Source organism: Python bivittatus, unplaced genomic scaffold (genome assembly GCF_059951505.1).
Source record: "Python bivittatus isolate LINGU-HERP-01145 unplaced genomic scaffold, Pbiv_v1 ctg000330_np1212, whole genome shotgun sequence".
In the NCBI taxonomy this organism is placed as follows: Eukaryota; Metazoa; Chordata; class Lepidosauria; order Squamata; family Pythonidae; genus Python; species Python bivittatus.
Genome location: NW_028277058.1, coordinates 33,616,800 through 33,641,730, shown reverse-complemented (window position 1 = coordinate 33,641,730; position 24,931 = coordinate 33,616,800). Strand labels below are relative to the sequence as shown.

The following is a 24,931-nucleotide window of genomic DNA, read 5'->3' as shown; positions in this document are numbered from 1 at the left end:
AGTTATCACACTGGGAGCGGGCAGTTAAACTTCTTACAGAATAATACTCAAATGCAAAAAGCATTTTTTGTGATTCAGAGCTGTACCTCACTTCTTTATGAGATCCATAGTTTGCTTCTCAATAATGCTACTAATTATTCTGTGTTGACTAGTATATTTTAAATTAAAATGATTCTGTATCTCTCTTTTCCCATAGAAGAAGGTGGTGGTGATAAACAGTGCATAAAGATAATATATAAACATTAAAACATCAGTACATATTAGGTCTGTGCAACAACTCTTCACTTTGCTGGTCCCAGAGAAGTATTATCTTTGCATGCACATACGTACCAATGTAACAGTAGATAGCTTTTGCAGCAGCTGTGTAAACTTCACAAAGGAAATAGCTGTTTTAGCTCTTTGAAGAGAGCTGCTACATTCTCCTCTTTCAAATACTTTGCACAGCCCTGGTATATCTACTTTGGACTTTATTTTCATGGTTCACAGAACTATCAACTTGTTGGAAGGGACCACGAGTATCGTCTAGTAGTTCAACATTTGGCAATGTCCAGGAAAACCAATTAAACTCTCTATGAAGTAGCTCTCCAGCCTCTCCTTAAAAAACCTCCAGAGATGGAAAACCTGCAACCTCCAGAGATATGCTATTTCACAGTTGTAAAGATCTTACCATCAGGAAGTTTTTTCCTTATATTTAACTGAAATCTGGTAGCTGCAACTTTTACTCAATATTTCTGGTTCTATTTTCTGTGGTAGTGGAAAATAGTTCCTGGCCATCTTCCCTATGGCACCCTTTTAACTGAAAAAAATATTTTATTTTGTAGCATTTATTACACCATGTCTTTAGTTTCAGGATGAATAGCATTCAACAATCAGTATCTCCTTCTTGTCTGAATTGAATCTCACTTCATATACTCTCATCCAGTTCATTATAACACCCATCCATTTGATATTTGATTCAGATCTGCCACAGTCTTACATTCATCCAATGAAGATAAAGCCACTAGCCAGGTATTATCTATGCACTGGTGACATCTTTAACCAAAATTCTGTCTGACCTTTTCCCATCATGTAGATGTTCTGTAACCTACAAAGGAGAATAATGATTGGAACAAGCAGGATATTTGCTAAGTTAGCAATAATCATTTCACAAGAGCTTTTTCAGAATAGAAACATATTTCACTTGGCTAACACACTGGATAATTTGGATCCACAGCTTTCTCAACTCCTCTGAGCTAAGAATGCTGATTAAAAATTCAGAATGAGAGAGCTTTTTAGATTATGGAGGGAAAGGATATGGCAGTGAATCTGCTTCAGACTTTTGAGGAATTTGTGAAATATTTTGCTGTTCTTCTGAAGCACCAGCAGTAGGAGATACACTGCCCACAGCAGGGAAGAATAGATGAGACATAACTCTGGGCCTAATAGTTGATTGGATGCTTGCAGACAGTGATGAGGAAATTGTTCAACTTAGCCATGCTTCTGCATCTGAAAGAGACTCTGCTATTACTGCCATTGTATTAGCTTTGGACTGTATACATTACTTTAAACTTGTATATTATAATGTAAAAATCTGAACTGAATCTGAATTACATAAACCTCACATTTTCTATAATTAAAATAATGTTTATATTTTGAAAATTACTGAAACAAAAAAAAAATCTCATTGCTGTGCCATTTTGGTAGTGTGTCAAGAGAAGTTCAAAAATTAGGTCCAGATCTCTCTCTCTCCATTTCTGTCAAATACATAGCAGGTCTGAAATTCCATCTTGCCCGCATTTCCTTTGTGTCACACCCTGATAAGGGAAATACAGGAGAAACAGGGAGAGGTGGGAAAGGGCCAGAGGTAGCCCATCATCTCTTTGTCAAGCCGGTTAGGAAGCAGCAGTAGTCTCTTTTAAAGGGCACTCTTGTCAGCCTTCAGCAGCCTTTTTGCCAAAGCACCAGACATACTCCTTGAGCAGGCACTTTTTCAGCATAAAGTAATAAACTGTTGGGACTGAGTTAAAAAATTGGGGGGAGGTTTTTACAGTTATTTTGGTTTATCTAAATGCTATACTTAGAAACTACCCTTAATGTATAATTTGGCTTATATAATTTTCCAATACATTGGCTTCATTGTTGGCTGAGTGAGAATTAATCATAGGTTACATCAGTGAGCATCTTAACTGTGGGGTGTCACTGATCAAGCCACTTCTTTTAATTGTCAATGGGAAGGGAGCGTCTCTTGGACGGTGGCAGCTTGCTTTCCTTCTAAGGCTGCCCAGCTGGGCTGTTCAGTGACGTGTTTGCTTGGCACTTCTTGGAAGATGAACAGGAGAAGAAAAACGTGGACCTAACACTTGGAGGCTTATTTCATCCTCCTAAATTTCACCTTATAGTTAAGAGGCCTATATTTTATAGAATGTTTCATTTGTCTGGAAAAAAAGTCCAGCTTCTTTCAGGTTCTTTTTATAAAGTCGTGGTCCTTTATTATTTTATTCATAGTCTCATTGTGCCTTCATTCTGGTGTGTGAAGTAGTATATGAAAATCCAAATTTAACTTTATTATTTGTTTATTAAAGAAATACATGAAACATCACAGTAAAAGAAATTTGAGAGCCAGTTTAGTGTGGTGGCTAAGGTTTTGGGCTGGAAATCAGGGGGATGTGAGTTCTAGTCCTCCCTTAGGGATGAAACCTTGCTGCATGATTTTGGTCATGCACTCACTCTCTCTCAGTGACCCTACCTCACAGGGCAGTTGTGGGGAAAATAGGAGCATTTGGTATTTATACTGCCCTGATTTGCCCAAAATAAAGGTGGGATAAACATCTAATAAATAATAAATTAAAAATCTGAACCAAAATGTATCCAACTACCATATTTTTATTCAGTGAATGTGCTCACAGTTGTTGTGGGGAAAATAGGAGGAGGAAGGAGTACTGTATATTTGCCACCTTGAGTTGTTTATAAAAAAATAATAAAGGTGAGATAAAAAATCTAAAGAAAAGGGTATATTCTGTCTTTTTCATTATGCCCTTTCTTTCTTTTTGAAAGAAATTATTTTCATTCCTGTTGCTTGCTTCCAACCAAAGAAAATATTTTTAGACCCGTTCTCAAACTATTTTAAATATTTCCAAGAATTGAGGACCTGACTCAAGCTCCAAAGATTCTTGGATTCAGTAAATCCAGCTTCCCCTTCCCCCTAATGTCTCTTGTCCAGCCTCTTTACACCCTCTTTGAAATATTACCAGTGTTAGAAAGAACCATCTGTGCAGAGTAAGGAAAGGGAGATTCCCCCTCCAAGATCAGAATATCTCTCCAAACTTAGCTGAAATTTAATATGGCCATGAGATGCTATCTTAGGATCCATGCTGGTCAAAAAGAAAGAGTTAAATTTACCTGCCTACCTGTTTTAGGGCCATACATTGGTGTTCTAAGCTTTCCAACGTGAGATTAATTTACAGCTTGTTTCAAAAGAAACCTGTAAGATCTGAAGAAAACAAGTTAACACTGCAATCCATTCAAAAATACCTCAACTGAATTTAATGAATTTAATGGCACTCATGCCTGTGTATCATATTCCTTTAACATTTTTTCAGTCTGGAATTCTATAGCTAGAGTTACATTTTCAAACATTGTATACAGCATTATTTGAATTCCACATTAAATTCAACAGAGTTATTTTCAAGCCTATCTCTTCAGTGAAAATCAACATGAGAAAATTTTCCTTTTTGTCGCTTTTGCTCTGAAATTTCATGTTCTTTTTCACTGAATATCAGGGATAGGGATTTTGAAAACAGCATTAAGTCTTTTTGCCTGGAGAACATAAACCAAGTATTTTAAACTGCTAATCTTTCAAGCAGTACAGTTGAAACAATTAGAACTGCAATAAATTAGGGATGGATCTTTAGCTATAGCTCAGAGCAAATAACTACCAATTAAGGGCAAAACATATAGTGATAGCATTACTTCCATCAGTACACCAGTGATGAAATATAAATATGAATGCGCTCCTTAATTTCACTGCTGGAGTGTGTTAATTTATTTATAACCTTAACACACAGCAGATGTAGCAAAAACAAAAATACAGTGGTGAAATAGGTGTAGTATATTAAGCTTTATAAATATTACAGTACCATACATTTCATTCAAATATAACTTCAAATTGTTTAGGGTTAGATTAGGTTAGCAATGCTGGAGTCTCCTTTAGAAGTATCTATATATTAGAATGGCAGTGTTTGAACTTTGTCCATCTGCAAAATATATGTTTTTAAAATTGGAGTTGTTTCAGTGTTCTGATTATTCCATCTATTCAATAGTATTTGTATGCTATAATGGGGTCTTAAGATAAACAGGGAGTCCTCAACTTACGACCACAATTGGGACTGAAATTTCCACCGCTAAGCGATGCGGTGGTTAAGTGTGATGTCATATGATGGCATCGCTTAGCAACAGCAATTCCAGGCAGTCCCATGGCTGCTGCAACCCCAAGAGGTGCGGGTCATTAAGTGGGAAGAGGTGACAGTCCCAGGTAAGAAGCATGGGGATGCCGCAGGAGGATGGGGGAGGCCTGGAAGACTTCACATGGCACAAAGGGATTTCTTGGCACGCCACAGCTCTAGGTTTGCAAAAAGCAAAAAGCCCCAGAACTGGGGCATGCTAGGAAGTCCCCTTGTGCCATGCTGCTGGGCCAGTCTGGAAGAAAGGCCCTTTTGGAAGCCCAAAAGGAAGCCCCTTTGCACCATGTGAAGCCCAACCTCAGCAAAAAGCCCCAGAGCCACAGTATACCAGGAAGCCCCCTTGCGCCACAAGCCCAGGCCAGCAGCATGGCAGAAAGGGGCTTCCTGGTGTTCTGCAGATCTGGGGAGTTTTGCTTTTTCTAGCCCCAGAGCTGTGATCTGCCAGGAAGCCCCTTGGTGCCATGCAAAACCCAGCCCAGCAGCACAGGGAGTTTCTGGCTTTCTGGCGTGCCACAGCTTTTTGCTTTTTGCAGCCCTAGAGATGTGGTACGCCAAGAAGACCCTTTGTGCCACGTGAAACCCAGCCCTGGGAAGCACAATGCAAAGCTGCTTGCCCATGGAAGCCCCAGCTGCTCCAGCCCAGTCCCAGCTGCAGTTGCCCTTGCCACCTTGCACTCCAAGGCCCCTACCGCCCTGTGTTCCGCCACCCCAGCTGACCTTCAGTGTCTTCTTGCTCCCGCTGATGAGGTGTGCCCATACTGGCCCTTCACAAGGCAGCTGCTGGCCACGTGAGGCCATCTTCCCCAGGTCTCGCAAGGAAACCGCCATGCATGACCTTGGGAAGAAAGCCTTGTGCGGCCAGCAGCTACCTCACAAAGGGCCAGACCGGGCATGCTTGGTCAGCAGCGGGAGCAAGAAGATGGTGAAGGTCAGCTAGGGCGGCAGGGGCTGCAGAGTGCAGGGGGCCAAAAGGGCATAGTTGGGGGGAGATAGGTGGGTGCGATCATAAGTGCAGGCGAACTGCCAAGTGCCTGAATTTTGATTATATGATTCTGAGGGTGTTGCAATGGCCGTAACTTCAGGGACCGGTCGTAAGTCCATTTGTTCAGTGCCATCGTAACTTCGAACCGTTGAACGAATAGTTGTAAGTTGAGGACTACATGTAGTTGCCTTGTAAATTATACTGAAAGTATATAGTTATCTCACTTTAGCCTATAAAAATGAACCAATTATTTCTGGCATTTGCTACAAAGCCCTAATCTAATCTTTAATGACTGTTGCGGTGCTATACCTATTTATATATATCTTCATTTTTAACAGCTATTGTAACTGAAAAAAGGGTAACATACTGATAAACTTCAAAGCATTGTAGGTCATCAACATGTTTTTATTGCTAATTTAAAATAATGAAGTATTAGGATTTCCGTTCAATTTAATTTCTGGAAAAGCACTTTTCCTTGCAATGTAATAATTTACTTTAGTACATCTCATTCTTGTAATAACTGATTTTGCTGATTTTGTTAAAGCATACTGCCAGGTACTAAGATAGATTGGTTTGAACAACCCTAGCTCTTTTGTTTGAACTGAAGTAACTTCTTGCTGATGTTATGATAACAGTCAAAACTGCAGAAACTCTATAGCAACTACTTGTCCTGTGGATTTGCCCACAACATTTCCCATGTAGATCAGTTGAAAGAAGATATGAAGAACTGTAAATTCAAAAAGAAAGGAGAGTTTTGTCAAGATTCTTATATTCTCCATTTTAATAAATGGATAAAATAATGGAAACATGAGATAATGCTAGTTTGTATCATTGATTTGAGGGGAGCTTTGCGGGGATTTATTGTATATATCAGTATATGTACATACATATTAGGGCTGTGATGTTGATATCCTATCACATATGTGCATTTTCTCCAATTTCTGCTGCTGCAGCTTTTAACAAGTCGCTGACCAATTTTCAAAAATTGGGTAATTTATAATTGATTTGTCTGTTTAGTGGCAGTGGTGATATGTCTCTGAAGCAGCAACATCTGATGAACCATCATAGTGTTCATAAGGAGCAGAATTCTCCCTCCAAAGTATCATTATTCCTGTTATTGAGAACCGCTGAAACTTCTCTGAATGAATACAGAAACTTTGATCTAAAGAATATACAATTTCTTTAACATTTTCAACTTAATACATTAAATTAACAAGAAAAGAATGCTTGCTGCTGGGGAGATTACACAAACCTGTAAATATTGTTTAATCTTATTCATTAGATGCAATAATTTCCAACTTTTTTCTATCAAAATATAGGGGTGCGTGTGTGTTTTCAATCCCCCCTCCATTATTGGTTTTGTATGTTTTGTGACATCTTGAAATTAAATAATTTTCAGTCCTGGTATTTCTATAGTAGCTTTAGCTAAATTATAAAGCTGACAGTTCTATTGAATGAGTGCCAAATGCTTATAATTACTGAATCAAAAATTGCTTAGGATATCACTACAAATTTTGCATTCCAAGTTTCAAAATGTAGCCTGTATGTTGATGTTTCAATGAATCTGATAATAACTGGAAAAAAAATCCAATTATTCAAACATACAGGAAATAAATATTCTGATAAAATATGTGGTTTGAAAAACAATTTTCAGTAGCAACATATTTTCAAAATCTATCTTCAAATCATTACAGTTCCATTCTTTACCCTGATCCAAAGCTTGGTAACTGTGACTTTTTTTAGTACAATTAATGGACAGAGGAGATGATGAAGTGGTTCTCTGAGTACTTGATTTAGCACCCCCATCCACATTTGCAATGGTATTCTAAATTGAAAGATAGGCTTCTTTTGCAGAACTTGGAAAATTATTTCATCTCATTTAGTTTCTCTCTTTGGCCTAGGATATAGTCTGTCTATCATCAACAAATCTTGATTGCTTATAATTTGGGTTGGCTCAGGATTTTTCCAGGTTTTCCAGGAAAAAAAGAGAAAAGCCTGACAAAATTTTCAGCAGAAAAAGGTGCACTTGTTATTGTCTATCAGCAGCTGGAGGGGTCTGTGGAAGAACTACAATGCCCCTTGTCATGCTGTTATTCTGGGTAAGGGAAAAACCATTCTACATGCAAACAATTAGAATCTGAAATAAAAACCATCTGTCCGTTTTTAACCTATCAATGAGTTTTCCTTGAAATACTCCTCTCTTTTCTTTTGGAATACTAGCCTGGATATGATAATTGGTTGATTGATAAATTATAACTGATTGTTTCCTTTGACTACACTCACTTGTTGTGTGAGTATGCAAAGGCCACCTGAAGCTTCTCAAACCAGAAGGGTTGAAGAAGATGTACAGTATAGAGATTTTAGTACCGCAGGGAATATGCTTGGATGTGTTCACTGACTCTGGAATAATAGAACAGATTATCTGATTTTACATTAATGCAGCTTTTGTCCTATATAGTGTAACAGTATTGATCATATATAAAATCCTTCTAAATTCTCAATAATTAATTCCTATTAATGAAAAATTCCTAATATGTTTACTGATCTATTTAGCTCACATGCTTCATAATCTAGAAATGTTCTAATTAATAAATAAATAAAAGTGTGTATGGCTCTGCAAACCTCTTTAGAGAGAAAACAGTCTTAATACTGATTCTTATACTTTAACAGCAGCTCATTGATTTGAGGAAGAATATACATCTGCTTTTAAAATGTGCAAAATAAATTGTTTTATTCGTTATCACAAATAACAAAGATCTAGAATCTTTCTGATCCCCATCATTTAATCCATTAACATGTGTTTTAGTCTAAACAAAATGTGCAAACCAGTCAGAGTAGAATTTTCCCCTACATTTGTTGCTGCTTACTTCCCAAGGAGAATAAAAGTTGTCTTATTCTGAGCTGATATTTTTTCCTGCAATACTTTTTTTCCATACTAGAGACATTTTAATACATGTTGAACTGGGCTTGAGGAAGAGAAGTTGGTTGTTGACTATGTACTTTCTGGGAAGCCTGCTGTACCAAGAGTTTATTGTATCTCTCCCAATGTGATTGCAGGTTTTAAAGATAATTAACCAAAAATTTATGATTGTGCATGCATAATTATATGTAATCATAAGCCATGTATTTAAATGCAAAGCAAATCAGTACAAGTTAGCTTCTCTCTTCTCTGTATATCTCAGCAAAGCTATCCAAAATTTTTATTACATTCTCTTTTTGACTTTTGCTTCCTCTTCTTTTCTCCTCTAACAGGATGAATCATCCATGTTCTTCCAGTTTGGCCCATCGATAGAACAACAAGCTTCTGTTATGCTCAACATCATGGAAGAGTATGACTGGTACATCTTCTCCATTGTCACTACTTACTTTCCTGGCTACCAGGATTTTGTCAACAAGATCCGCAGCACTATTGAGAACAGCTTTGTGGGCTGGGAGCTAGAAGAGGTACTTTTGCTGGACATGTCTCTGGATGATGGAGATTCAAAGATCCAGAATCAGCTCAAGAAACTCCAGAGTCCTGTCATCTTACTTTACTGTACTAAGGAAGAGGCCACCTATATCTTTGAGGTGGCTAACTCCGTTGGTCTGACTGGGTATGATTATACATGGATTGTGCCCAGTTTGGTGGCTGGAGATACAGACACAGTCCCCTCTGAATTTCCCACTGGACTCATCTCTGTGTCATATGATGAGTGGGACTATGGTCTTCGTGACAGAGTGAAAGATGGAATAGCCATAATAACCACGGCCGCCTCTGATATGCTATCTGAGCATAGCTTTATTCCTGAGCCCAAGAGTAGCTGCTACAATACACAAGACAAGAGGATCTACCAATCTAACATGTTAAATAGGTAAGGGAAATAAATATAATAATATATTGGTTGCTCACAAATTCTGATCATCATTAAAAGGCATTAAAAATATGTGTTGGAGTTGTTTTTTCCCTCTTGTATATGATTCTGAGCCAGTGCAAGACTAATTTAGATATTTGCTTGGGAATAAGGAACAGGTGCATGAATATGAACTTCTTGATGATAGGGGGTTGATAACAATTATATAATTCTAATGTTGAAAACTATGCTGCTGTTCTGGCAGCACTATTCTCGGGGCCTTCTGTGAGATGTGAAGTATAACCAGTGGAAATATTTATCAAGGAGGTTCTTGAAATAAGTATTTTTAAAAAACTGGTGGACCTGTAAATACCACTTGTAGGAACAGTAAATTTTTGGCAAGATAGGATAAGTAGAGGAACATGGCTACAGAGTAAAAAGCTGCTAGACTGCTGGGAAGGAAAACTGTTATACCAGGCATATAAGAGCAAGATGCAGATATCATAAGACAGATAAGAGTTAGATTAAGAAAGAAAAACATCAAGAATAATGAGGTCAATAGGAGAAGGGATTAGGAACAGGACTGGCACAGAGAAATGTCACAGGCCAGTATGAAAAAGCAGCCTACAGATGTGGTAGTTAGCACATCTAACATTGGGATATGTTATTATATATGTTTGGTGTACAATTAGTGTAAACAGTGCCAAGAAAGACAAGATCTTTTTCTAACTCACAAGTGAGAAGCAAAAGTCTACATGCTGGGATGAATGGTAGATTAATTCCATTTAGTGAAGTTCAAGGAAAAGGAGCCTATGCAGCGGTCAGCACCATTTATTTGGAACATGGGTTCAGCCATTGAATCTGGCTGGTGTTTTGTCAAGCCAGCTTCTAGCTGCCTCTTGAGGGTAGCACATAGGAGAAACAGTTTTTTGCTACAGTCTACCTTTAGTAGACATAACCTCACAGAACTCTATTGGGTATTTAAGGACCTGAGCAATTGGACCTCAGCCATATAACTATGACCTTTAAATATTACAGCAGCTCTGTGGGATGAAGTTACACGAAAGCATCTGTAAGAAGTTAAACTCCAGATTCTGATTTCAGTGAGATGCATATCCATAAACGTGTGTTAAGGATTATGGCCTTAAATTTTAAAATATTAAGCTAGAAATAAAAGCCAGTGTTCACCTATTTACAGAATCACCTTCCTACTGGAATATTTTATTACTGTGTAGTACAAATAAGACAGATTGTGTTTTCTTTCATGAAAGTAGAAGTTATATTGTGATCTGTGAAATATATATACTGGAATTGATCCAGAACCCCTTATTCACAGGACCCTTTGGATTTGTTCTGTGAGAAGTATTGTTGATTCTTTTGTACACAGTTTCCATTCTTCATGTTTTTATTTTTCGTAGAAAAACTTGGTGTCTGCACATAAACATTCAGTGTGTGCAATGGAAAAATGGGGCTGCAATCACAGTTTTAAGGGTTTTTTTTTCTAAGGTTACAGGTTTTACAGGTTTTATAGGTTACAGGTTTCCCTGGACTTATAAGTAGCAGTCAGTGAAATGAGAGGCTGACAATATAGTGCTGACACATCTGATATTTTGTGATTCCTCATGTATATGGGAAAGATCAGAGCAGAAAATGTGGGGCTGCTACTTTTGAAGGCAGCCATGCTTTCATTTCTGATTCAAGAGAGAGCTGAAGCTCTGAAACTGCCAAAGCAAGACATTTCAGACATCATTATAAACTCATTATACTCATAGCTATATGTGAGATTCTGTCTCTTTTACAGATTAGCAACCACAAGCAAGAAGCGTCCATTTATAACTCCTGTATGTAAGCAGGAGGTTATAAGTGTTAAATGAAACTGTTATTCATAAAGTATTTCCACGAGGGGACCTTTTTTCTGCCCCCTTTAATAATTGTGGAGGACTGCTGACAAGATGATGAGGAAAGGAAGGTGCTAAAGGAGCAATGTTTATGCGCTGCCTTTATGTGATGATATGAACGTCATGTAATATCATCATGTCATGGTTTACAACCATAAGCTCCTTCCCATAGAAAAAATAGTGCTGCTTAGCTGCTGGGAAAATCTGTGGTTCCCATAACGAACAGTTTTCTACAGGAAAAAACTTGTGATTCCTCCAAAGACCATAATCCAGTCTGTTTCAGACTTGTTTAAAGATTTCAAAATGTATCCAGTCAGATCTTTTTCTTTTGAGCAGCAGCCCCTATTCATATGCTTTAAATGAGGGCAGGAGAGCAGGACCGCTGCCGATCAGTGCATGGAACTAGATTTATGGCGTTCCTGACTGAGACAGTGGCCGTAGAATGAAAAAGAAGCACAGTTTTGAGATACATCTTATTCTAGTTTCTATAGTTACTTACCAATTCTTATTTTAATTCTCAGTTTACAGTTGTCCATGAGCTGCGGGCACTGCAAAGAGCTAGTCCTATTTAGAGTTGCTTTGGAAAACAGGGCTACTGCTGTCATGTCTGCCCTCTTCCTTTAATAAACTAATACTTCCACATGCCCAATTATAGTAATATTTGAAATAGTCTGAAGTGCTACAATAATTTTTAAGAACAACGTTGAGTTTTTTTTTTATAAAAAAAAGCATCGGTGCAAGTTTGTTTGCTGTTGTTGCTGCTGCTTCATACTGCTTGTACCACCATGTGATTCCTTCTGCAACGACCTGAGGTGCTTGGCTTTCTCTCTTCCTTTCCCATTTCAGCCTGAGATCTCCTGCTGATCTATTTTGCCACCCACCTTCTTTCTTTCCAGGTCCTAGATCATTTCATGGAGAGAATGACATCATTAGGCTGGACCCAAAGGCCTTTAGTGTTATCAGGCAAAAGAAGCACCAGTATAATGAGCCAGAAGCTGCAGCTATGAATACAACTGCAGCTTCTGGCTGCCTATCATAATGATATGATATTATCATATCATAATGTTTCTTTTGCCAACTGGTGAGGGAGGAAGGGAGGAAGAAAAGGTCTGTAGCAGTGGCAACAACAGGAGTGGCAAGAGGCCAGGAAAGGAGGTGAGATAGTGCAATGTGGTGGTGGGCAAGAATGGGATCAGGGAAATAAAAGGGAGGGAAGAGAAAGAAGGAGGTGGGCAGAGACAGGCCACAAGGCACTGGGTTTGGATCTCTCAAATCCAGCAATGCTGCTGCAAAGAAACCTATTTCCTTCTCAAAATCTACTAATGCCTTTCTTTCAAATATTTGCAACTTTATTTGTCTTTCCAAATCTTCTGAGTTGTATACTTGAATCAGGTCTTGTACTTTTAATAATGTTGCATATAGTTTACACTTGTTTGTGCATTGTGCATGCAGCTGGTACTCTTCCATTTTGTCCATCTGACTTTTAAGAAGTGAACCCATGTATCTCCTATGAGCACTGAACAGTTTACACCAGAGGACTCCCTTTAAATAAAGTGTAACACCTCCCTTTCAGTAAGCAAAATGCTTATCAGATCCAGTGAGCTTGTTGATGTGTGAGGACAAATAATTGGCCCACAACATCAGAATAATAAAGTGAAAACAGTAAATAACCATGCCACTTAAGTAAATAGCTGCTGATAATTTTGTGTCAAGATCCTGTAAAATAATTTGATTCTTGAAAGAACGCACAGGCCTGTTTTTCATTTTATTAACTGACATTCCTTGCTGCCCCCACTGATGTTTTTACTATATTTCATGATATAAAAATAGAAGTTGCTGTGTTGCTATGGCTCCTTGCATATTTCTAAAATCTCTCTCCATTCTTTTCCAGTGCATTTTCACTTAAAAAGCTGGTTTAACAAGAGACCAGCTCAGTGTGTACCCTGAAAGTTACATTTTGAGAAAAAGTGTTTCCTGGTCATTAGAAGATCAGTGCAAATATTGGAAGTGCACAGTGTAGAATATGACCTGAGCGTAAGTCCAGTTGGTAACATCTTTCTAGCCTCAATAAATCCCTTATTGTATATAGGTTCACAGTTTGACTAAACAGTTTGCTTCGTTTTCCAGGCTGAGCTGCTGAATTCCAATTTATAGGCATTTAACATTTGAAAGTAAATGGCTGTTGCATTATAATCTAAATTGATCAACATGCTCAAACAGATACAAGTCAAGGAATACACAGACACACAGTGTGTGTGTGTGCGCATGTATGTATATATATATATACATACATACATACATATAATATGCATTATTTTCTGATATAATTCAACAGCATTGCATGGAATATGGTGAATCCCATTCAACTCAGGAGTCTCAGCAGCATTAGCATATAATTTTTATCATGCATTTTACCATTTTACCAGTCCCAATGATTTTACAAGAGTAACACATTATAGGAACATTCTCAAACCTGGTGCCTTTGAGGTACAGTATTTTAGACTACAACTCCAAGTTCCTATATTCAGCATGTTTGCTTTAGTTGGGAATGATTGGAGATGCAGCTCAATATATCTGGAGAGTGTCAGATAGGTATTCTTAGAGATATAAGCTCAGATTTAGCTCAGTCACTCTTGCCATAGTCACCTTCCTTTATGACTACTGTAACACATTTTACCTGGGACTATGCTTGATGAGCATAGAATAGAGGTACAGAATGTGGTGATCTCACTGCTTCAGGATCTGCATTGGTTGCCAGTTGGCTTCTGGGTGTGATTCAAAGTGTAACCTTTAAGGTCCCATACAGCACTGGACCTGATTATCTTCTCCTGTATTCATCTACCTAACAAACCAGATCAGATAGGGTCAATGTCCTCAGGTCCTGTCCCTACAGGATTGCCATGGGACAGGGTCTTAGAAATGGGTACTTTCAGTAGCCACCCCACTATTTGGAGAACTTTGTCTTTTTTCGGCTTTAGGAAAATGGTGAAGACCTATCTTTTCCATCTTGCAATGTGCTATAACTTGCGAGCACAACATTTGTATTTTCTGTTTTTCAAATTGCTCTTGGTTTTCTTATTTTTATATTTACTTGAGGGGTTGGAGTTATTATTTTGTTTTATGTTGACATTATTAGTCTCCAGGAATGGGCAGCATATAAGCAAAATAAATACATAAATACATACGTAAATACATAAATATATGAAATTTCACTGATGTTGCCCTATCCATCTATACTGGACTATGCACAGGTTATTGTGAGCTAATAACATAATATCCTCCAATATCTCACAGATGAAAACTGTGACTTTTTTTTCATATCTAACACTTTTATTTTTATACTCAGCAATGTAGTGTGATCAATTTTTGAAGGATCTCTGCCTGTTATTGATTTAATCTTACTTAACCTGTACTAATCCTCTAGTGAACAAATTGTAACGTTTCATAATCTGTGTGTGTGTACTAAAATTTATATCTCTGTTGCTTACATTCCACTCAGAATTGCTAATAATAATGTAAACAAATAAAATACTGTCTAAAGTAGAGTGGGGTAGGGAGAATATAATAAAAACAGGCAACTCTTAAAAGATAAAAGAAAAGGATTTGATAAAACAACACTTTCAATAAAATAAGATTTTTCTTAATAGTGTTTTACTGTGCATGAAATAGTATTAAAGACAGTCGAAATTACTTCTAGGAGCCAAGTACTTCTCAAGCTTCAGGAGGAACAGACACAAAAACAACTTTTTTTTTTGCCTTTATGAGAGAATAGTTAAACATTAAATATACTCAGTAACATTAGAAGGAGGTTGATGAATAAAGGATATATGACATCAACAAAATACACTGTTCACAGGATAGTATCTTTCTAGCAGATTTTCAGTAAAGTTAACTATAGAAGTTCTCTTTGTTTTAATACATTTGAATTTTCTTCTCCACAACCAGTGGCATCTAACCCCAATAATCCTATGAGCAAAAGGTTTTACAAGTCAGATTTCAATCTGTTCTGAAAATGCCTTTAACTTTCCCAACAACTTTGGTTTTACTCTGCAACTTGGAAGTCTACCATGCTCCTATGAGCTAGAGGAAAACCTTTTGAAAAATCTGAACAGAAACTGTTCATCCAGTTTACCTAAGTTTTAAGCAAACATGCTTTCTCTTACATGTGGTGGGTTTGAATTCTTTCTTCAGTCCTTGGTCTCCAGTTTATCTTTTCTACATTGTATACTCCATCTGAGATTCATATAAGATGTTGGATAAATAATGCTTCCTCATTCAAAGAGATCTATCATTTTGAAACAGGGATGACATTGAAAAATTTAATATAGGAATAGAAAATGTATTAAATTGTCGGTTTCATCCTGACTGCTTGCATCATTTATCTAGTAACTGTATTATACAGTATATGTAGTATATGATTTTCTTTCTCATATGGGAACACATTTAAAAGGCCTGACATTTGCCTCATCATTTGAATGACAATCACCTTAGAGATTTGTAAAAAAGAATATAATGACTATATGTAATAAAGAAAATTTATAATGGGTAGATAAAATTTTTGAAAAAGAGTCAACTTGAGGGAAAAGCTAATTAAAGGTAGTGTGGAGAGTCTAAGCAAAATTGGAAATTACGGTAGGTTTTATTTTCATACTATTGTAGTTTTTTAAATCATTCAAAAATGTTCTATGTGTGGAACTGAAATAATTAGTATTAATCTGTGATTAGATTGTTGCAGATGATGTTATATTTTTCCATCCATATTTTAGAAAAAAAAATCATATTACTGAGCTTCTTACTTTCACCAAGATTACTACGTTCTTATTATATCATTATTGTATACAAAATAATATGACCATAGTTTATACATATCACATATAGGATATATAAATGATGTAAATTATTTATATATCCTATATGTGATATGTATAAGCTATGGTCATATTATTTTGTATTTTGAATACACCAGCTTCACAATAAATTGTTGAGATGGCCATATCTATAGAGTAAAATACTGTGGCTGATTTCCATCCTGTTTTAAGAGCACTGGGGTCTAACATCACAACATATGAGTGCTAGGTATTATTTTGATCCTTAGCTAATTATTTTTCTTAGTATTTTCAATTATACACTGCTTCTCTTTTCTTCTTTCAAAACACTTGGAATAGCAGATATAAGGTTTCCAGGCTTTCTTCCACTTGGGTATTGATGATCCCATCAGCTCCTAATCTAAGTGCCCTTTGGCGGGCCTTATTCTTTGTCCTTACATTGCCAGCATTCAAAGCAGTGCAGGATAATTGGATTTAGTCACCCCTTTAATTGTTTACAAGCTTCAGAATGAAGTTAGATTGAGGATATTATGGAAATTTAAATGGATGGCTACATTTGGCTGTCTTGTGCTACTTAGGACACTGTGCAAAACAAACACATGAAGGGCCTCAGTGCAGGAATCAGTAACAGACAATACCCCAAATCTACAAAATCTATTTAGAATCTTTAGACCTCTAAGATTAAATGGTTTCACTGTTGGATTACAGAAGGAGTGAGGAAGGAGTTAATAGCACTGGTGAAATCCATAAAACTGAAAATAATCAGACAATATCAGTAAGAGACTCTCACCGATGGAAGATGGCAGCGACTGTGCATTACAGATGGGTCAAATGCAGCTATTATAGAGATATTTAAGCAATGCTTTTTTAAAAAGCAGTCTTTAAGCCAGTGCATTGACTGCTTTTTTGCTTACCAATTTAACAACAATTGGTATACATGTTTTTTCATACATGGATTTCTCCACATAGGAAAAGGATCACCCACAATGGTAAATTTTCAACAAGTACTGAGGCTAGAATTGAAAAACATGTATTTAATTATATTGTGACAAATTATGAATAATTGTGAAATGGCTATGATGCTGAATTCAACAAGAATACTGTGAGCCTGTTTGTTTTCAGAATGTCATGACCATTATTCTACATGAAGTTGTTAAAAACTGGGTTGTAGTGTTCACTAATTGGGCTGCATTTGGACTAGTCATGTAATTGTTTAAAGTAGATCTACTTTAAGGCTGACATACCCAGATCCAACCTGATGTCTTAAAAGCACTTGTTATCTTCTGTTTTGATTCTTGTTATAAGAATCTTCTATCAATACATCAGATAGTTATCATAAAATAATCCTTCTATTCATCATCAAAACTTTAAAATATACTTGTAAACATTGATAATAATAAAAAATGAGACTGAGAATAAGGGAGATCAGTGCATAAAAATGATGAATATTACTACTGTCATAGAAATTAGTACCTTGATGCAGTTGAGCAGAATAGTTCCAAGAATTCCCCTCTTTTAACTTTATTCTTCTCAGAGAGGTTGAAAAAAACAAGAGGTGACCACAAGGAGCAAGGCACAAAAGCACCCTCATCTGGTATATAGTTAATATTCTCAAATGAATATCTGTTTGTATAAGTTAATGTAAACGCCTTCTTGAACTGCTTGATTTATTCATGTAATAACAGAGTCATTCTTTAAGAGAAACTTGGGATGAAAATATACATTGGTCAGGAAGCCGTATAAAATAAATTTAAAAAATTAAATTTAAAAAATTACATATTTCATTGCAATCTAGCTCCTAAAACAAACATGAGATACAGATTAAATTAACAGTTGAAATTTATTTTAATTTATATCCTTGCTTCCTCATGGTGCTGCCTCCTCTTTCTCCTCCATAAATAAATGGTTATTCTAGTGAAACAATAAACAATCGACTGCTTTCATTCTTACTCTCTGTGTATGCCTGTGTAAATATGCATGTGCAGGCATGTGCACACGCGCACACACACACACACACTCCAGTTTACATTCTCAACACTATGATTTGATTGCATGAATTGGCATTCAAAGGAGGTCAAATCCCAATGACAGAAATAGAAGAAGTCTGTATTCAAGGTCAACAAATCATTCAAATGGGAAGGCTGTGTTATTAATATTGTTAATTAGCATTTTATTACCATAATTTCTCAAATGTCAAGCTTAACTGGGGCATTGTTATACTGAGGAAAATATAATATGTAAATAGTGTTTCTTTTTAAGCCAACAGTAGTTATTGTAAATTTGACTTAGTCATTCTTCTAGAATTCGTAGATGAAAACTGTCCAAGGAGAATTCAGATTTTCCTAAAATAGAAATGGAGGGTTTTTAGTATAATCTTTTCATGTGTGAATTATATGTCCTATGTGGCTCAATGATATCCTTAAAAAGTAAGTTGGCTGTACTAATTAATAAAAATATACATAAAAGCATGCCATTGTATTTCTTTCTGAGTTAAACTGTTACGCAAAGAGCAGAAAATTAGATGTAGTAAGAAAAAGAAATTAAAGTCATGCAATAAGGAAAAAAAAAGAAAAGGAAATATAGCTATCTCTAGTTCACACTTACACTATTCACTTTTATTCTTTCTTTCCATCTTTCCCACTATCCTTTCTTCCACCATGTCTACATCCTGATTCATATTCCCTTATCTTTAAGCTTCTTACATCTCTCTTTTTGAGGATCTCATTAACTATTTTCCATTCATAACTTTCTCCATCTTCTTCTTCCTCTCAACACATTCATTTTCCTTCATATATTTATTTTGTGATGCAATTCTCATGCATTCTCTCTGTATCTTCTAATCACCTCTTTCTTTCACATCTCTCTCTTCACATCCTTACCCACTTTCTCTTGTTGAGAAATCATCAAATTATACTATACCATTTATTTCTAAAATTTAATCTACTTTACCCAATTCAAGTTTGTAACATTCTGTGGTCAGGCTTTAGTCTCACATTTCATCATCAGATCTCCCTTTTAATCTCTTTGAAGGGGGTCACTACAATTATTGGATCTTTCTTCCTCCCCATCTTTTTATCCCTTTAGAAAAGTGTTTTCTTCCATATTATGCTAATTTGTAGTTTATTTTTCTTGATGATTTTTTGAGTAAAATATGGGAAGGGAGAGATAATTGGGAATGAATGAGCAAATGAAAAACAGCTGAGATCCCCAGCACTGAGCTCTTTGATATGACTTTCTGTTCCCCTGAACATTTAGGCTTCTTAAAAACTTCATTTAATCTTTTCTAAAAGGAAAGTTGGCATGTTGCAATGCTAAGGTGCCCGTTTTCTACATTCTATTTCTTTCCAAATATGTGTCTCAGTCCAATTTAGAAAATAAAAACATCAAGCGACTACAATCCAGTGCTTGCTTATCCGGGGTGGGGGTGGGGAGTATGTTGGGATGATATAATGTCCTGAGAATAACAGATAAGGTAGCTTGCGTTCTTACCAGTTTATCTTCTGGTAAATCAATGGCTGGTGGCTATGTCCACTAACACAGTCATTTTATGAATGGATAAGCCCATTGACCAGAGCAGCAATCTTATGAACAAGACAGGAATGCTCTGTCTTTGGTAACCAAAATATTATATTGTCTGGACCTAATGGTTATTAATACACTTCCAGTGTTGGGGGGCTACTCTCTTCTAACTGCTGTTGATTCAGTTAAGTTTGAGGAGGTCTATTTATATTACTCTTTTCCCAGTCTCTTTAATAGCTTCTTTCACTATGAGATTCAAGAGCCAAATGAATTTCTCTGTCAAATGAACACACAGAAACAGCATATTGAACTTGTTTTGAAGTAATAGTTAAATACTTTGCCCAGTTTTATTATCTGAATAAAATTTTATGTGCTTCCCCTATTAACATATTTTAAGTATGTGTGTGTGGTTGTGTATGTATATAAGTGAAGGTAAGACTTCCCCTGCTTTACTTATTGACTGGGCTCAGGAAAAAAATGCTCTTGTTCCTTTTTTGCTCACCACTAGTGTTAAAATCTTATATCCAAAACATTTTTCCCACTATGGACATAATTGATTGGTGTGATGTCCTTGTTGTGATTACATGGTGGGTATATCAATTTGCAGAGGTAACTGTCAACCATCAATTGATAATCTTAACCCTAACCCATTTGGCAGAAAAAAAAGTGCTAGACAGCCAAAATAAGCAGATGTAATCGTGATTGATGTGCAAAACTCACTGATGGTCAAAACCTTTTTGGCGGTCAAAAAAGGAAAAAGTGCCAAAAATATTTAGGATGAGTGGAGTACAGGGTGAAAATAAGGAAAAGGTTCTGGCTCCTATCACCTGTACTTCTCTCATGTTATATTTAGACTATTGTGTTTTATTCATAATAATATGAACAACAAATATAGCCCCACCTGTCATCTGGCTGTTAATCTAGGCAACTCTGTTTTGTCCAGCTATTTTTATCTTTGAAAATACAACTAAGATACAAGCTGTAAGCTGTATGTTTAGGATCATTGTGAGAAGAAATACCTCCCAAACATTTGCTTTCCCATTTCTTTGGTTACAAGTCTATTAAATTTTCCAAATCAATTGACATGTCAGGAGAATGCCTTTTGTGTATTATTAGACTATTTTCATTAAAATTTTAGATGTTATCAGGTTTCAGTTGGATGGAATAGCCATCTTTTAAAAGTTCTTTTCCAAACAACACAGCCTGAGAATAAGTAAAAGTTTGTAAAATAATAGGTCATCAGTAATTTTATATCCTACTGATCTCAATATTTAAGGTGATAAAAATATTTTATTCAAAAGACAATTCTGGCACCCTGTTGATAGAAATAAATGGATTTGGATTTGAGTAGCCATATATTGAAATTAAAATTAAGTTGGGCAGAAATAAAATGCAGGGATATATTTCAACAGTATAGATGTATGGGTATTAACATAGTTCCAATATCTGAGAAACAAATTCCCAAGCTGCACCATATACAAAGAAATAAGATAACCAAAATATGCTAATAGGTGACTTTTAGTTCTAACTACAAAAATGCTTTGCAGAGTAGGATTATATGAGTATAATAAATGTGAATATAGACAGGGAGGTAGACGAATCATAGCTATATAAAGAACTGTATGTATTATTGTACAGTTAAATGTCTTCAGGGCAATCATATTCATTCATCCAGTTGTGGAGTGGTCTGAAGTGGGCCTTTTTCAACATGGATTTAGTGCTTTAGTGCTTTCTGAAAAAAGGATGGGGTTCATTTTTCTTGATAATATATGTGCCTGGGATCTACTTATTGTCTTCTTGATACCTGTATTGAAAATGCAATATTTACTAACATTGTTCTTATTCAATTATCAAACTCTATGTAGAAAAGGTACTGTTAAAACATTATTTTTTAAACATAGAATAGGAAAAATGTTATCAACTGTAATGGGTAGCATCAGTTGTGCGCAAAATTGCTGAATGGGCAAATGAACTTATGTAAATGGCTTCCTCAGTCTGTGTACTATGGAACTGGATGAAAGGTATGTATGAATGTGAATATGAATGATTAAATCATTATGTGCTTGGATGAATCAGGTGTTCATTAAAGCAAGTTCTTACCTGACTTTTTTTTTTTTTTTTTATCATAGCATAAAAATCATGAAGTCTTAAATTGTGATTTGCTTCATGCTCTAAAACCAGCAGGAACTCTAAGGAAGAAGCAATAGCCGGGCATTGCACTAACTTTTTTAGCTCTGTAGGATATTTTAACAGTGTGACTTTTTTTTCCAGAAATTTCCATTTGTAATAAAGTGTTGTAAAACATTTGCCCTAATTAAATCTTGTTAATAATACAATATATCAGTGCCACCATTTAATTTATTTGCATCATACATTGGCATAGTCCAGTTTTGCTCCTTTATTCTGCCGTTCATCTTGAATGGATGTTTCTAATGCAACAAGGTTTTTCAGCAAGGTTAACTACAACTTTGTTTTTTTTCAAGGTAAAGGCAGGACATAACAGTGTTTCAACACGTTAGTAGTCTGAATCAAACACATATTTATCACAGAAGAAGCATTTTGTCTTTTGTGACAGGTTTTGTGCTTGGCATAATATAATACACGCATATCTTTTTTTGAAATTGTATTTTTTAAAATAACTTACAATAGCTAATAATTACTGAATAGTTCTAAGAAACTATTGTAGTTATTATATTAGTTTGATTGGCCTCTAAAGATATTAGCTCTGTAGAGTTTTGATAAATCCAAGTTGTCTAGATGATGATAAATCCAAGAGCAGTCTAGATGATGACAGACATTCACTCTATCTGCTGGCTGGATTTTAAGAATGACTGCTAAATGCAAAATGTAGACAATTCAATCCAAAAGGCCACAAGCATTCCATTTTGCAGTCTAGGCAGATATGTTACACCATCTGATTTATGATTTTCTGGATTTATCTCATCTAACAAATTCTGCCCAAATTTTCTCTGGTCAGTTTAAAGTGGTTGGATAGTATCCAGTCAGAGACTTACATACTGTAAGTTAATATGGATCAGACTGTATATATATTTGTTAACTGGATCAAAAGATGGCAAATTCCAAAGAATTCCAAAGAGATTTGTAAGAATAGGCACTGCCAATTAAAAAGGAAGGAGCTTATCCAGAATCTTGGTCTAATTAGGCATTTTTATGCTTCCAAAGCCTGCGTAAAACTGTTCATAGGACTGTTCATAGGGAAAATAGCTATTTTGCTCTCTCTTTTTTGACCTTTCCCAAATCTCATCATCTATGAAATCCATTTTTACCATGCGAGTAACACCAAGAAATGCTGTCTTCATGCACCTCTGTGTCTCAATTGACCCAGAGAGATTAGTTAAGCAAGGTCAGAAGTGGTATTGCTTGCAATGAGGCATTTGTACCTTGCATGCTCCATGTGAGCATTTAAACATAATTGTACCTGCAGGAAGAGGGCAGAAGGAAGGACTGGGTAAATGGTTGGTGTGCTCCCTTAGGATAGAATTCTCTATGCTTGGTGTGCTGGTCACAGCTTTAATCTCATTGCAAACAGTGGTGGGACAATGGTGCAGTTAAATAATTTTAGATTCTGAACATAATGATTAGATACAGTATGATCAGATTTAGGCACAATAATATTTTTTTTATTTTGTACTTTATTTATTTCAATTATGATAGGCCAACTTTGCTACATTTGGTGGCTTTCCTGTTCACTGTTCTAAATGGGACCTGGTAATTCTGCCTGAAACTTCTAACCTGTTGACACTACTTTGATGACATGTAGGCATAATCATTAGGATTAGAACAGGAGCTATTTTTCTGTCTTAAAGACAATTCCTTACATTTAAGAACAGAGAAGTTATAGTGGTTATGTTTCTCCAACTTCCCTAATTTAGTAACAGGGTGGTACTTATCATGAAGTGAATACCCTGCAAAACATGTTATTAAGTGGCAGGGAGATACCATTATAAGCTTTTTACTTAGCTTTGAACCTTGCACCTTGTCAGTCCACAGGTATGTTTATAAAATATATTGACTTGAAGTAATTTTCTTCAAATAGTACATTTGTGTTGTAAATTGTTTCGCATTAATTATTTTGATAAAGAAAACCAATATGCCTTTCTTAAAATATATCCACTCAGTCTCATTTCACAAACTCTGTTTTTGCTATTGGAGTAGTGGTACTGAATGCTGGAGTAGCAGAAGGTGAAAGTACCTTGACTTCTCTTGAGGTGTCCACAAGTTCATACTGTATATCTTGTGCCAACCTATATTCAGAGGGGAACTGGAGTTGGTAGTTATGGCTATATCAGATAGGTCTTTCATTCTCTTTGTAGAATATATCTGTTGTAGACAAATCTCAGCCTTGACATGCTCATTGGGTATCATATATTGATTGGGTCTATGTAAAAAGGCTGGGTATTAATTATTCAAAGAGAAAAGCTGTTGGAGACAACTGGATAGTTGAAAAAGAACAGCTTAGAATTACTGAAAATTCCTCTATCTCTTCTGCTTTTTAATACTTTTGAAAGATGACTAAGATACTTGAATGAAGAGGGTTGAGATGTATTAATTATGTTCATGCTTGGCAGCCTTCATTCTTGTTCTTCAGGTTAATTTGGGCAACAAATTAGAGGTGTTGGTGTCCAGCTGCTGTGACAATTAGGTTAAATCTCTCATTGTAATAATTTGTGTTTAGAACTGATTGACTATTGTTCTTCAAAGGGTAAAATCCCCCAAAGTTGCTATTTTATTGCACTAAAATTATTGAACTTTATTTTTTGTTTTTTAAATATTTTAAAAAGTTGTCATTTGGTACTTGTTTTATACATGGAGTTTAATGTTGTATACAATTCTCCCCCCAAGGATGGGGGAAATCAATGTATTATACAGTGTTTAAAAAGCTTTTGCCCACTATTTGAACATCATGATGTTCTCTATTTGTTATGAAATCCAGTATACTGCATTGGTTAGAGTGGCAGAAAAAGACTGCAGTTCCCCAGTTGTCAATGAAGTACTTATTATATCTGATTTTAATTTATCTCAAATGGTTTAGGGATTATAGAAATTGGGAGATGAATTGTATATCTCAATTTGACTTCCTTGGAGAAAAAGCAGAATATCCATCCATCCATCATCTATCTATCTATCTATCTATCTATCTATCTATCTATCTATCTATCTATCTATCTATCTATCTATCTATCTATCTAATTTATATGGCTGCCCAGCTCACACAAAGTGATACAGTGTACTAAATAAAATAATAAATTTCTGCTTTCAGTGAACAAAGATGAGTTTCTGGAAGCTGTTGCTATGATTTTCTCCTGGTCCAGATGAGTAATGATCAGAGTTTTATTGTCATAGGGTCCTTACAGCTCCTGCAACATTGGCTGAGTGGTCTCCACAACTAGGCAATTTCAACATGGGCTGCAAAGAA

General features: G+C 35.9%; 1 protein-coding gene across 1 annotated transcript in view; it reads left to right on the top strand.

Annotated features, from left to right (window-relative positions):
- The window catches only part of GRIN2B (glutamate ionotropic receptor NMDA type subunit 2B), a 222,320-nt gene that overhangs the window by 86,771 nt on the left and 110,618 nt on the right, over positions 1-24,931 (top strand). Inside the window, exon 2 of the mRNA XM_088141546.1 lies at positions 8,674-9,272. Within this exon, the coding sequence (XP_087997672.1) occupies positions 8,674-9,272 (599 nt within the window). The remainder of the gene's footprint in view (positions 1-8,673; positions 9,273-24,931) is intronic.